Source organism: Trematomus bernacchii, unplaced genomic scaffold (assembly GCF_902827165.1).
Source record: "Trematomus bernacchii unplaced genomic scaffold, fTreBer1.1, whole genome shotgun sequence".
Taxonomy (NCBI): Eukaryota; Metazoa; Chordata; class Actinopteri; order Perciformes; family Nototheniidae; genus Trematomus; species Trematomus bernacchii.
In genome coordinates this window covers 6,183,066-6,198,323 of record NW_022987698.1, presented here as the reverse complement: position 1 = coordinate 6,198,323, position 15,258 = coordinate 6,183,066, and the positions used below count along the sequence as shown (strand labels likewise).

At 42.0% G+C, this 15,258-nt stretch overlaps 1 protein-coding gene across 2 annotated transcripts in view; it reads left to right on the top strand.

Annotated features, from left to right (window-relative positions):
- Nucleotides 1–15,258, top strand: part of LOC117489322 (low-density lipoprotein receptor-related protein 1-like) — a 92,102-nt gene that overhangs the window by 49,758 nt on the left and 27,086 nt on the right. Inside the window, exons 13-31 of one of the 2 annotated variants that reach the window (XM_034138529.1) lie at nucleotides 1,362–1,584; nucleotides 2,149–2,338; nucleotides 2,476–2,601; nucleotides 2,952–3,092; nucleotides 3,824–3,949; nucleotides 4,040–4,156; nucleotides 4,261–4,341; nucleotides 4,591–4,641; nucleotides 5,311–5,478; nucleotides 6,638–6,820; nucleotides 6,903–7,100; nucleotides 7,224–7,469; nucleotides 8,337–8,534; nucleotides 9,959–10,163; nucleotides 10,376–10,540; nucleotides 10,650–10,894; nucleotides 11,512–11,643; nucleotides 12,499–12,726; nucleotides 13,364–13,538. In XM_034138529.1, coding sequence (XP_033994420.1) covers nucleotides 1,362–1,584; nucleotides 2,149–2,338; nucleotides 2,476–2,601; nucleotides 2,952–3,092; nucleotides 3,824–3,949; nucleotides 4,040–4,156; nucleotides 4,261–4,341; nucleotides 4,591–4,641; nucleotides 5,311–5,478; nucleotides 6,638–6,820; nucleotides 6,903–7,100; nucleotides 7,224–7,469; nucleotides 8,337–8,534; nucleotides 9,959–10,163; nucleotides 10,376–10,540; nucleotides 10,650–10,894; nucleotides 11,512–11,643; nucleotides 12,499–12,726; nucleotides 13,364–13,538 — 3,198 coding nt within the window. The remainder of the gene's footprint in view (nucleotides 1–1,361; nucleotides 1,585–2,148; nucleotides 2,339–2,475; nucleotides 2,602–2,951; nucleotides 3,093–3,823; nucleotides 3,950–4,039; nucleotides 4,157–4,260; nucleotides 4,342–4,590; nucleotides 4,642–5,310; nucleotides 5,479–6,637; nucleotides 6,821–6,902; nucleotides 7,101–7,223; nucleotides 7,470–8,336; nucleotides 8,535–9,958; nucleotides 10,164–10,375; nucleotides 10,541–10,649; nucleotides 10,895–11,511; nucleotides 11,644–12,498; nucleotides 12,727–13,363; nucleotides 13,539–15,258) is intronic. The other variant, XM_034138530.1, reaches the window with a different exon arrangement.

The window sequence follows — 15,258 nt, the reverse complement described above, 5'->3', positions numbered from 1 at the left end:
AAATGTAAAAAAGTATTAGCATCAAAATATACTTAAAGTACCAAACGTAAAAGTACTCATTTAGCAAATTGACTCATTTCAGAATAATATATAATATATTTTGATTATAATGATTGATGCATTTAAGTGTTCTCAAAGCTGGTAAAGGTGCAGCTAGTTTTAATTACTTTGTATACTGCAGGGTAGCTTGTGTATTTACTCCAGGTGTAACTAAAGACTTATTCTAGTGTTGATTATATTTCACATCATTAATCCAAATCTGTAAAGTAACTAAAGGTATTCAATAAATGTAGTGGAGTTAAAGTACACGAGTTACCTCTGAATTGTAGTGGAGTAAAAGTACCAAGTAGCATAAAATGGAAATACTCAAGTAAAGAACAAGTACCTCAGAATGTTACTTAAGTACAGTTCTTGAGTAAATCTACTTAGTTACTTCCCACCTCACTTATCCCTCGTATATGAGCTGTTTAACGCTTCTAATAATCACTGCTTGCACCCATTTACCCTTCTTTCTTCAGTTCTTGTTTGTGTCTCTTCACATTTTCCAGCAGAGAGCATTTTTTCCTCTTCATCCCATCTGTTTTGTTGACCAATATCCCTCCAAAAGACATATCGTCCCTAATGATTTCACTTATCACACGCTACTTAATAAGACAGATGGAGCATTTTGTGCATTACTTGGTAGATTTCCTCCACAAGCTTATTAACACACACCCAAATCTCCCTCGCACTTTTTCAAATAGCTCTTAATCTTGCTGTGGATGTTTCTTATTGCTATGACCTATTGGGCTCTCTCTTGAGAAGCACACACTCAAACAAACACACACACTCTTTGGATTGCTAGTGACAGGGTGATGTGTGTCCACACACTTCCCAGGGGAAAGGCACTCGCCTCAACTAATGCCTGTAATCAATCAGGCTCAGAGAGAGAAGGGAGGATAAGGAGACATTTGCAGAAAGGAAAGGACAGATACAGACAGAGAAGGAAATATGAAAACTTAATGCTAATGTCAGTCATATTTCAGCAAAGGGGGGGGGTTGTGTTTACTTTAGCATGATGGGGTAGACAGCCAGCGCTCACTGGCTAAGCGTGGAGCACTAAAGGCAAGTGGCAGGTATTAAAGTACTTTGGAGGAAACTTTGTTTTCCTGTGGGCAGATATACTGATAAACACTGCAGAAAAACCTTTCTCACTGCTCTCATGAGTGTTGTGCGCTATAGGGCAGCTACATAAAATATCAATGCCTCTGTTATTGCCACAGATTCTTCAAGGAGCCCAACCAAATACAATGTTTTTTTCTGTTGTGCTATCACATTTTTGTTCGTACTTGTCCCACAAATGTTCCCTTGTTCTTTCTCAGGTGGATGTACTGGACGGACTGGGAGGAGGACCCTAAGGAGAGCAAGCGTGGGAAAATTGAGCGGGCTTGGATGGACGGCTCGAACCGAAACGTGTTCCTGACCAGCAAAACGGTGCTGTGGCCCAACGGCCTCAGCCTGGACATCCCGCAGGGCATCCTCTACTGGGTGGACGCCTACTACGACCGCATTGAGATGGTGTACCTTAACAGCACAGAGCGCAAGGTCAGCACACGCTCACCATCAACAGGATTATTTTATTGCAGTGTGGTTCACGGGAATGAAGGCAGGGGATTATTCTGACAGGGTATGACAAGCGGTAAGCGAGCTATTAGGGAGTGAGTCTTAGAGCCATGGGAGGCTGTGGGTGGTCCATCACAATGCAGCTCACAGTCCGAGGGCTTACTGGTCACTCCTTGTGGCTAAATTGATGATATTTTGCTTTCAGTAGTCTGTGTGTTGGTTATATTTTGGTTTTATGGTGTTGCTTTTGGAATTCACATGTATAATATTATTGTTAACATCGAATGAATGAAATATATAATTACTTACATACTCTGAATACCACTGAAAAGGGTATTTTAGGGCCACATAGCAGATTTTCTTTTTTGACACCTTTATTTAAAGGTTTGTAGTATGATTAACTCAAATGTTAACTGGTAGGAATCAAAGAAGGTCAATCATATCACATACTGTCACAACAAATGAATACAAGCTGTAATCCTGGACACAGCTTGCTGTTTTTTTAAAGCATTCTTTACTATCGTGTTGCTTTTCACACATTACCAGACGGTGTATGAAGGTCAGGAGCTGAACCACGCCTTTGGTCTTTGCCACTATAAACACTTCCTGTTCTGGAACGAGTATCGAAGTGGCAGCATTTTCAAGTTGGACACCACCACTGGCACGGCCACTCTGCTGCGAAACGAGAGGCCACCCATCTTTGAAATCCGCATGTTTGACGCCCAGCAGCAGCAAGGTAGCATCACGAATACAATATTCCATGTTAATCCAGACACTATGATTGTCAAAATACACGATCACGCATAATTCATGTTAATTTGTGTTCCCATAAAAAATGTTTTTATCTGAACATTGATGTTTGTTTACCTGAAGGCTCCAATGCGTGTCGTGTAAACAACGGCGGCTGCAGCAGTCTGTGTCTCGCTACACCAGAAAACAGGCAGTGTGCCTGTGCAGAAGACCAGATACTAGACCCAGCTGACAACACCAGCTGCAAGGGTAGGTCCACCAATGCTTTGTATCTGATGTGAGACTGAAGGGTATTTGACAAAAAAAACAAAAACAAATGCAGACAACAACAGGAGCACTGGCATGACTTAATGCAGTCCAATCTACACCCTTCATTATTATTTTTTAAATTTGCAACGTTTTCCTGGTATTTTGCCCATGCCAGAGTCGATTAAATACAAATCCAGTCCAATAACAAACCATTTCCTTTTAATTGATATTTTCCCGAAACCCATCTGTTTTTTTAATCCAAAACTGTATTTTGCTATTTTTCATGTCCTCAATGTCCTCCTTTTTAAAATACCTTTCATTCCTCCTTTCCTCTACCTCTCCTTTCACAGCCAACCCGTCTTACGTGCCTCCTCCCCAGTGCCAGTTTGGGGAGTTTGCTTGTAAGAACAACCGCTGCATCCAGGAGCGCTGGAAGTGTGACGGAGACAACGACTGTCTGGACAACAGCGACGAAGCTCCGGAGCTGTGCCGTACGTTACTTCACGCGCGCGCACACACACACACACACACACACACACACACACACACACACACACACACACACACACACACACACACACACACACACACACACACACACACACACACACACACACACACACACACACACACACACACACACACACACACACACACACACACACACACACACACACACACACACACACACACACACACACACACACACACACACACACACACACACACACACACACACACACACACACACACACACACACACACACACACACACACACACACACACACACACACACTCCAGACCATACCATACCATACATAACATCGTTTTGGAGTGAGATGACCTTGGGCAATAGTTGTTAGATGCCAAAATGAAATGAAGGAGCAGTCTGTGAAATAGTGACTGTGTGTTTATATGTGCTAATTGGTGTATATGTCAGTACATAATATGCGTGGTGTGTGTGTGTTTGTGCAAGGAGGAATGTAGCTATATCTGTGGGTCTGGTAAAGCTCTCTGTCCGTCTGTCTGTCTGGTGGTTACAGTGCAGACATGTTAATGTCCCAGACAAAACAAAAGCACTTCCAAAACAGCTAGACTTTTTGCTCTCTCTTTCAACCTTTGGCACCTCACGTCCCTCCATCTTTCCATTCCCTCCTACACTAGGCTTCTCATTTTTCTCTGTTTCCTCTTACCCTTCAATGCTTTCTTTCTTCTCTGCAGACCAGCACACCTGCCCCACAGACAGATTTAAGTGCAAGAACAACCGCTGCATCCCTCTGCGCTGGCTTTGTGACGGGGACAACGACTGTGGGAACGACGAGGATGAATCCAACACCACCTGCGCTGGTACACAAACAAATATACACCCTGTACCAAAATCCGACAGGTTTTTTTGACTTTCACATGGGACATTACATCAACTTTTTTGTATTTTAGCTCGTACCTGTCCACCAAATCAGTACTCGTGTGCCAGTGGGCGCTGCATCCCTATTTCCTGGACATGTGACCTGGACGATGACTGCGGTGATCGGTCAGATGAGCCTGCTTCCTGTGGTTGGTCTACTTCTGTGGTTTGGTCTTTAACTGTAGGGTGACATAAATCTGTTATTAGAGGTCAGTTTAATAATAAGTGTCTAAACTCTAGTTTTTTTTCACAGCCTACCCCACATGTTTCCCCCTCACCCAGTTTACCTGCAACAACGGACGCTGCATCAACGTGAACTGGCGCTGTGATAATGGTCAGTTCTTTTTTCTCTCCTCTTCTCCTTCCATGTGAACATTTACAGTTGCGACTCCTCGCTTTCCTTCATCACGCGTTTGCTGAGCATGTTTTTCCACCACCGTCAAATTGGCACATTTTTGTCTACGTTTGCTTGTTTTTACGTTTATTGTTTCTCCAGTCTTTTGTTGTTCTGTGTTGTTGGTTTTGTTGTTCCGTGTTGTGCCGTTCGCCCACTCTGCTATCTTCCATTGGTTCTGTCTTTCAGAAAAGGATTGTGGGGACGGCTCTGATGAGTTGAATTGTCCAAACCTCACCGGTTAGTGCATAGATCAACATGCACCACCACAGCCATGATGCAAGCCTAGAAATAGGCTAGAACTGGTCAAGCTGGCCATTAGTTAGGCTGCTTGTCTGCTAATTGAACATGGCCACATGCTGAGGCCAATAATGCTGCTAGTAATTTACTGTAGGCTTCAGCACATAGGTTTGAACCTAAGTTTAATTTTATATATTGCAGTGCAGTATTCAGTCAACCGATTACCCAGGGAAAGTGTAGCCAAATTAATTAATTAATTTTATTTGGTGTAGATTTAAAGGAATGGCAGGTTTAATTATCAGAAATATCATAATCTTTTCACATAATAGATTATCTTTCCCTGATTACCATGGAAATAACTGCTGTTAAAAGTATGCAAGGTTATGCATCAGGTGACCCTATATTATGGTTAAAAATGCTTTGCTGCCAGCTCAATGTATCAGCATTTGGTACATTCCCTCATGGTGCATGGTCTGATCTATGCAGTTTCTGTCATTATTCAATCTCTCATATTCTATTTTCATTTGTTTTCCATTGTTTTCATTGTCACTGTTTTAAATGTGAAAGAAAAAAAATCTATTACTTTTTGCATATTTATATATTTTTCCCTGTGAGGCAGTGGGCGCCTCATATTGCGAGAGTTGGTGTTTGACTGTGTTTGTTTTTCAGATAACGACTGCGGGGACAACAGCGACGAGGCGGGCTGTAGTCACTCCTGCTCCAGCGCTCAGTTCAAGTGTAACAGCGGCCGCTGCATCCCAGATTACTGGACCTGTGACGGAGATAATGACTGTGGGGACTACAGCGACGAGACGCACGCTAACTGCACCAACCAGGGTCAGTGTTACAACCTGTTGGTTAGGGGGGACAGCTAGGAAACTCTTCACTTTTGTATTTAAGAAATAAGAAATTAAGATTTATTTGATATTTGTACAAATCAGATACTTAATCTCAAAACTGAAGTGTTTTGATATCAAGTTGACTCATACACATTTTTGTGAGTTATCTACAAAATCACGTAACACTTATATGCATTTCTTCAGTCATGTCTTTTAGCCTACATCTGCTCTCAATGATGTTGAGTTGGTTTTGACTTCCTGTGTTGGTTTCTACAGAACTCCGAATGGGGGATGCTTTACCCTGTAATTAAGACAACAAAACAACTTAAATGTTTGTGAAATCTATTAACACTAACTGGTATGGTTTTATGCTGCATTCATCCGGACTTAATCTCAGTTGTAATTATTTGTATTAAGATCATTATATTATAAATATAATCATGAGATAGCCAGGTGGCCTGATCGCATTTCATACCAGCTTTTACTAAAATGTATGTTAGCCAATTTCTCATGATCCTAACCTGTTTGCGTCTGATGCAACGTTGCTCTTCATTTTCATTCAACTAAACATGCCCCCTATTCACCAAGCAGATCTTTTATAAAATAGCCAATATTAAAAAGTAAAGCTAATGTCTAAAGCCACTTTTCACAAACAAATAGCCAATGGTCCCTATATTTAATAGTACTTTTGGAACACAGCTGATAGGCACTTAATCATAGTATTTACACTTTATTCAGTAGTCGAATAAATCTCTGGTCCATATTAGTCACACTGGCCCAGTCTAAAGGGTACCACCACGGCATTAAAAAACTCTCACTAGCCACTTAGCAAGTGATATAATAACTGTTAAGATACTAATAAATATTCATTGTTATGCTTGTGCTGTTAAGATCAACATTGAAACAATAACAAAAATTATTCATCGGTAGCTAGTGTTCATGACTAAAACAATGACCCACTTGAATCTGCTTAGTCTTTCCCGTTGCTAAGACGTGTTGCCATTCAGATATCCAACAGACAGCTCATTAGTTTTGTTTTCACAGGCTTCTGACACTGCATTGTCTCTACTCCAGGCTATGTATCCTGATTTGATTAATACAGCCAAGGGTTGAAGACAATAACATTTCAAAGCTTTATGACATCTTCCTCTCCACAGCCACGCGTCCCCCTGGAGGTTGTCATACAGATGAGTTTCAGTGTCGGATGGACGGCCTGTGCATCCCGCTGCGATGGCGCTGCGACGGGGACACCGACTGCATGGACCTGAGCGACGAGAAGAACTGTGAGGGCGTCACACACATGTGCGACCCAGCTGTCAAGTTTGGCTGTAGGGACTCTGGTAAGAAGACCATAGTTTAAATACAATTCAAGAAAAGTTTGTTCACATTTTTTTTTAAAGTAAGCCTGCCTTCTGCCCGTAGCACGCTGTATCAGCAAAGCCTGGGTGTGCGACGGCGACAGCGACTGTGAGGACAACTCCGACGAGGACAACTGTGAGGCGCTGGTGTGTAAGCTCTCTCACCATGTGTGTGCCAACGACTCCACCATCTGCCTGCCTGCAGAGAAACTTTGCGATGGCACTGATGACTGCCCAGATGGCTCCGATGAGAAACTCTGCGGTAAGAGACAACAGGAACCAGGCTGCGTTTCATTACAGGGAATGCCATAACAGCAAGTCAAACTTCTGCATCTTAAATGATGTATTAAGAGGTTTAATAACAGTTCTATCTTTTGTCTCACAGACCTGTGTTCACTGGACAATGGTGACTGCAGCCATAACTGCACAGTGGCGCCTGGCGAGGGGGTGATCTGTTCCTGTCCCCTGGGCATGGAGGTGGGGGTCGACAACAAGACCTGTCAAATCCAGAGCCTCTGCGCCAAACACCTTAAGTGCAGTCAACGCTGCGAACAGGACAAGTTCAGTGTGAAATGTTCTTGTTACGAAGGCTGGGAACTGGAGCCTGACATGGAGAACTGCAAGAGCACGGGTAAGAGACAGAGGAAAAAGGGGGAGATGGAGGGAAGGGTCAGGGGAAGGCAAGAGACATCAGTGAAGAATTTTAACATCTGATTGATGGTAGAGGTACAGTAGAAGGGGAAGCTAGAGAAGTGACTGCGCTCTGGGCTTTGTCAGGCTTTAAGAGTTCAGAATCAGGAAGTGTGGTTAGGGTTTGGGATAAACCAAAGGAGAGGCTGCCTAAGCAGGAAGCTGTGGCTAGAGAAGTCTCTCTATGCCAAAATGTGATACTCATTCGGACAATAGACAGAACACTGGAGACGGAAAAGGGGAAGAATTACATTGCTGTTCTCAGGAGTCTATCACTAAAAAACATAAAAAAAAGACCTCGGCATTGGATTTTAGCTGTCATTATTATTTAATGAAAAAAACGAATATAAAATTGTAAAAAATGAAATGAACAGATACTTATTTTGCAGGGCAAGACGTGCTCAGTCACAGTTAATCAGCTTTGAATTTGATCATCCACATACAAAATATAGTTTCCTCCCTGCAGCAACTAGCCAATGAGGAATCGTGAATTTGTGATTGTCCAGGTCTTAGAGACTAGCCCCCGGCACCCTGTCATTCATCTGGCTGCCTGTTAGGTGCAGATAACCCCTGTCTTATTTACACTGCGTTTTAATTACCCAGGATTAGAGCCACTTTAAACACAGCCCCTCTGTCATTGGACACACACCGCAGTGGAACATGGCTGCAATGTTTTTCCATGCTGTGAAGCAGAGCCGAATTATGAGTAACAATCAAAGATAACCAAGCAGACGCTTTTAACCCTTTAACAGATGCTTAGTTCTTCTTTTAAAGACACCCAACAATGTTTTTCTGTCAATCTTCACAGATCCTTTCAAACCCTTTATCATTTTCTCAAACCGCCATGAGATCCGCCGCATTGATTTGAATAAAGGAGAGTTCAGTGTGTTGGTACCGGGCCTGAGGAACACCATTGCCCTGGACTTCCATATCAGTGAGAGCGCCCTCTATTGGACGGATGTGGTGGAGGACAAGATCTATCGCGGGAAGCTGTCCGAGAATGGAGGTGAGAATGTTTAACACAATCAATATGGTTTAAAAGAGTTATGGTATCATCTACTGTAGGATTTAATATATAGTCTTTACAGATTATGGATGTTTCGTAAAGTTATGGTCCACCTATTGATTTCTTCTAGAACTTTCCGACACGTTCTTCATCAGCAGATAGGGTTAATCTACATTTTCATTTATGCATATCGGGGAATTATCATTACATTTGAGTAAGAAAGCGCCATCAGATAAAGTAAAGACAGACTTTGGATTATTGAGTGTCAAGAACAATTTTATTACATTGGGTTTTATTAAAGTCATAGCATTTCAATCGTTATATGGTATTGCACACTGGGGAAATATATTGTAGTTATGTTAAGGTCAAAACTTTATACTTATTGACATGTCAGTGATAGCTATTATGTTCTATCTAAAATGTTTGTGGCACTGCCTAGCGAGCAAGAACAGACAATAAAACATGTTCACTTTTGGTGCTAAGCAGAAATCAGATGTCTTTTTAGAAAGGCCAGACCAGTCGATCATGATCACTGTGGATAACATCTTATAATCACCTCAGCAGTAGTAATAATATGAATACAATCATGTGTACAAGTCTACAGTTCGGTTTTGTTGATATATGAATTTGTCTGTGCACATGGCTGTTGCTTGCAAGGTTTACTAAGCGCAAACCATGGGCTACATTCAGTGAGCGTGTGTTTTCATTGCTACACACAGGATAATGACTCATCAAATAATTAGATGTCCCTCTGATTAGAGCCCAGCGAAGAATGAAAGGGATAGAAAGAGGTTGTGTCTCTTTAGCCCTGCAAGACACCACATATTTACACCCCCTGCTGAGCCACTACTGTAAACATATGTGTTTCCATTTAATCCTTCTGACATGTGTTTTCTCATGAACAAAGCATCCAAGCATTTGATTAAAGGAATTACAGATTGTGATGCAATGTTAGCTTTGAATCCAAATAGCTAGATTACATTTACATAATTAGTAAATACTGAAGCGAAGCAGATCAGCGCTTCGGGTTACAGCACAATCTGAAATGTTGCCATCAGCAAATCCAAGCCTTCGGAGCCTTTATCGGTCTATATTGAAATACTGTGTGAATTCATTAGGAACTCAAACGCCCCGGAGAAATGTTTATTTGAATCAGTAGTACAATGGACATGATTACATCAGATTTCTCTACAAATATGGATTATATGAGAAGACACTGCTTGTTCTTTCTTTTCCACCATGTTAGATAGTAAGGTCTATACATTTAAAAACAAACAAAGGTTAGGACTTTTGTCGAAATGTTCAGGGTTAAAGACGCAATCAAGTATATATTTCCACTGTATTAAAAGGGAAGGGGGTCATAACACACCTTCAAGTCAACTAACTCTAAGAGAACCATTGATCATTTGTATCTCTCCTTGCAGCTTTAACCAGCTTTGATGTGGTGATTCAGTATGGCCTGGCTACCCCTGAGGGCTTGGCAGTGGACTGGATAGCAGGAAACATTTACTGGGTGGAAAGCAACCTGGATCAGATTGAGGTGGCCAAGTTGGACGGCACCATGAGGACCACGCTGCTGGCCGGGGAGGTGGAGCACCCTCGAGCCATTGCCCTGGATCCCCGGGACGGGTATAATTACTGTACCTTCTGCCAATATCAAAGAATGCACATATACAACACAAGCTAATAGCAATTACTTTTGGTAGCTGGGAGCTGTTTAGCAGTCATACCCAGGATTTAATTGAAAAGTTGTGCTATATACAGATCTGATTCCTGAACATACTGTATGTTAATGATTCAATAACTGCATGTACATGTTGCGGCATGCATGACATTTGCAGGATCCTGTTCTGGACAGACTGGGATGCCAGCTTGCCCAGGATTGAAGCTGCATCCATGAGTGGAGAAGGGAGGAAGACCATCCATAAGGAAACTGGCAATGGAGGCTGGCCAAATGGGCTCACTGTAGATTATCTAGAGCGCCGCATCTTCTGGATTGATGCCAGGTCATTACAAAAAGCCCAGACATGAACACAATCACATTCAGAAAACACCTTTACATGCTGTATCTTTCAGTCGCACACAGGCATTAATTGCAATTTGTGCTATACACAGGTCTGATGCCATTTATTCAGCCAAGTATGATGGTTCCGGGCTGATCGAGGTTCTGAGGGGACATGAGTATCTGTCACATCCCTTCGCCGTCACTATGTATGGAGGGGAGGTTTACTGGACAGACTGGAGGACCAACACACTGGCAAAGGCAAACAAGTGGACAGGAGGCAACGTCACTGTGGTCCAGAGAACCAACACACAACCTTTTGACCTTCAGGTCTACCATCCATCCAGACAGCCGCAAGGTGAGAAACACACACATTGGCCTGCACATACTGTAGAAATACAGCTTGAAATAAAGATAATATCATATATTATAGTATATCAGAAGAAACAACTGATATATAACTACCAAATTCCTAATGAGAGTTCCAACTCAATATTGTACTTATTTATGAGATGTTCTAAGTATAGTGAGTTGTTTTTTTAATAATATAATAATACATTTTTAACAGTATCGTAGGAAAATAAGAGAAACACAAAAACGTACAAAAAAAAAGTTAGTTCCCACTTGACAGTTAACGGAAAGAAACAAAACAACACCAAAACATCACATGTACAAGGAAAAGCGCAACACCCTCATCTGAGTCCTACTGGAGTCGGGGGGGAAAGCGGCGCATGATAAAAATAAAATAATAAGAAGAAGAACAGACATCACAAATATTTACCAATGCAGTACCAGAGTGCATAAACGTATTCACATTCCGCTTCATATAGTCCCATTTTTCTTAATTTATACAAGTTCTTTAACTGATAAATACCTATACAATTCTGTAGATCATTCTGTTGAGAATTCCACAGTTTTACACCAACCACCGAAATACACATTTGCTTTAAAGTAGTCCTTGCAACTTCTCCCCAGCTCCTAACCCATGTGCGGCTAAAGATGGCAAGGATCCCTGCTCTCATCTATGTCTCATCAACTACAACCAGACATTCTCGTGTGCCTGCCCTCACCTCATGAAGCTGGGCCCTGACAGACGCACTTGCTATGGTAAGTGTGAACACGCATACAAAAATGCAGTTACTGTAGAAAACATACTCTTTGATTCCCCTTTGAGCTAGCAGACAATTTACCCCTCTGCTTGTCTTGGCAAGTTGAATACCACAGTGTTATCCCTGTCCTTGCAGAATGGTTTATTTCTATTTGTGTGTGTGTGTGTGTGTGCGTGCATGTGAGAGAGAGAGAGAGAGAGAAAGAAAACATTTAACAAGACTTTTTTTCACTTTGAGGTGCTATTTGCTGTGACAGCTTTGAGTGCATTGAAGTGTCTGTCCATGAAAAGTGAGAGCGAGTTTAGTATTCAGGGCAGCACTTTCTATTATCTTCAGGGGTAATGGAACGGAGAGCCCCATTCTGTCTGATTCAGGCATCAGCCACAACCCTCCACATCCACCAGCTAGTCTGGCCTGGCCGATACAGCCTAACACTGTCATTACTCCCCCCCCCCCCTCTCTCTGTCTCTTTCCCTCCCTCCCTGTCTATCATTTAAGCTGCACACAGTTAAGTGATGATAGGACTGTTGAGACCAATGCAATTGTAGCGTCTCTGCACTGATTGAATTCACTCCCGCTGTCATGGCTGTGCTATTGAGTTAGCCAGCAAGACAGACACAATCATTAGAGTCAAAGATGCAATTGGATTAACTGTTTGTTCAAGGGGCAGGAATAATGTGCAGAAGCAGCGATCCATGCTGCAACCAACTATCCCTACAACCCTAGCATTAGCGTGCACTCATGCATTTTACTTTGAACTTAAAGCTGCATTTAACTCCTGATTACCCCCATTGAATACGGAAGATTTGGGGAGTTACTGAAGGATGCATGTCAACATGTTCCCTCCTTACAGAGTCTCGTCAGTTCCTGCTGTACGCTCGCCAGATTGAGATCAGAGGGGTGGATATCGACAACCCCTACTACAACTACATCATCTCCTTCACTGTGCCTGATATCGACAACGTGACTGTGGTGGACTATGATGCTCTGGAGCATCGTATTTACTGGTCAGATGTTCGCACCCAGACCATCAAGAGAGCTTTCATCAACGGCACCGGAGTTGAGACCGTGATCTCTGCTGGTACGGAGGAGGCAACACAATGTCATTTACACCTGGCTCCATATACCTGGTTCTCTTAAACAATAAAGCCTGGACTTTTTGATATTTATCTATTTCTTATTTTAATATTAGATTTAGCAATTAAGCATCATTTTTGCAGTTTTATTTCATTTATTCAGATGTAGCACATTTCCCAGATTAATTTGGAAAAATAATACATATATTTTATTTATATATATATATTTTATTATTTTTGCTGTTGTGCTCTTGTAGCTAGGTTTTCAAAGAGACAATAGACACTGTTGTTGAACGCTCGCTCAACCCTTCTTTATTTAGAATTAGCTCAGCAAGTATAAAGTGTCTACTGTGCAGACAAAGACTGAAGAGGGTGTATTTTTAGCATGATATCCATTGGTGTAACAATCACATGTATATTTAGCAGCCTTTTACACAGCTAATGTAATGATTTTCAACCAGTTCCCTGGAAAGATACAAATAAATAGCTGAAGAGTTAGCGTTAATGAGATAGCGACTGTGGCTACAGATGATAATATTGTAATCAATTAGAGGATACAATCAGTGTTGGCACATTATAAATGAGAAGCCAGTCTTGACAGGTGTTTGATTAATGGCTGTGTGTGTTATTTAATTTCTTTAGATCTGCCCAACGTTCACGGCCTGGCAGTGGACTGGGTTTCCAGAAACCTGTTCTGGACCAGTTATGATGCCAATAAGAAACAGATTAATGTTGCCAGACTGGACGGCTCCTTCAAAAATGCTGTCATCCAGGGCCTGGACAAACCTCACTGTCTTGTGCTGCATCCAATGCTGGGGTTGGTCATCTACACACTCACCCACACCCACACACACACATACACTTATGCTGTCACACTGAGTCGAAATGAACCTTTCAGAAATTGTTCTCAGACACCTTCTTGATTTTTACCTTTAACCTTCACAACATACACACAGAAGTGTGTGTGCACACAGTCACACACACTAAGCATGTCTGGCTGTCAGGCTCCACTCTGTTTGCAGTCAGCAGTGACAGGCAGAGTAGTTTTGTGTAGATGTTCGCTGACCTCTGACTGTTTCTTCACTCAGGAAGTGGTTCCAATTTTCTCCCCTCATGTCATCTTTCTCCTCTGTCGCTTTCTTTCTCCATCTAGCTCCATTTCTATTTTTAAAAACATAGCTTCTGCACTCAGAAAGACTTTCTGTGAATTATTTACTGCTGGTGACTCTGTCGCTTTCTGTCTCTATTTCTGTTCCAGTGTTTATCTTAAATTCGGTCCCCCTCCTGCCTTGTTTAGCAAATGTCCATTTTCCCCTCCTGCTCCCCCCTTGAAACCTCATCCCCCTCCACTCCCCACACATAGCCTGGCCTCGGCCCCTCCTCTTACTGGCAGAGCAGAGGCAGACCATCTGTATTTATATATTTACTTGTGTCCCGCAGGAATATGTGTGCTTCTGAGCATTTGAGCTGGATGAAGAAAGGATATTTTCTTGAGAAATGTCTCTGCCTTCTTGTGCTTTTTTGTGTACTCCTTCCTCTCGTTCAAAGACTTAGCCTACTTAAGCGGAGGAATGTTTCCGATCTGAGCATTGTTGGCACGGGGGAAAATGAGAAGCAGATGCTGGATCCATATGCTGGGGCTGTGTCCTCGTTTCTGCACACAAACACACGGCCTAGAATACGTCCAGGAGAGGGTGGGGGCGAAGAGTCAGGGAGGGACAAACTCAAACTTGCATGTGTGTGTGCGCAAATAAACATGAGAATGTGGGTGTTTAAATGCTGCAGAAAATGTATTTAAAGGCATCTTAGCAAACAAATGAAGGGTGTGGTGGATGTGGTGGGATTTAACAGTAAGTGGGTGATGAGGCAGAGGACAGATACTATTTAAACATAGATTACACACAGTCTAAACACAGTGACACACAATCACATTGTTCTGTATATTCCCCGTGTGTGTGTGTGTTCACTGAGGACTTTGCCCAGTCTGAAAAGTACCGAAGTTCAGACAAAAGAAAGGTTCTCATTCGAGTGTGCGGGGCAGTGATAGGACGACAAGTCAGATGTGATGTTTTTTGAGCTGCTGAATCGATTGCTGTAAAAAATATTTTTTGTTGGCCTTTCTTGGTTTTTGAGCCCAGCTAAATTGCAGCTTTACAAAAGTTCACTATCTGTTGAACTTGATTTGGACTTAAGTTGAAAACAACACATCTTTTTTTTAAATCATTCATATAAAAGTCACAAATGGTTTGTTGTGATTTTAAGACCAGAGGCTCCACAGTACAGTTTTGGTTCTATAAAAGACAACACACATTGTGTAAGATCCAACATACAACCTCAAAACTGAAAACCATAGCCACACACGTTCAAAACTCAAATAAATAATTTATAAAAAACATCACATTATGGTAGGAATATAAGAATCTAACTTGCTGTAATTCATTCCAATAAAAAGGTGGAAAGTTGCTGAATCCGGTCCTGCCAAGTGTCAGTGTGTACATATGGAATATCTAAGGTTAAGACATGTGTGGAATGTGGGC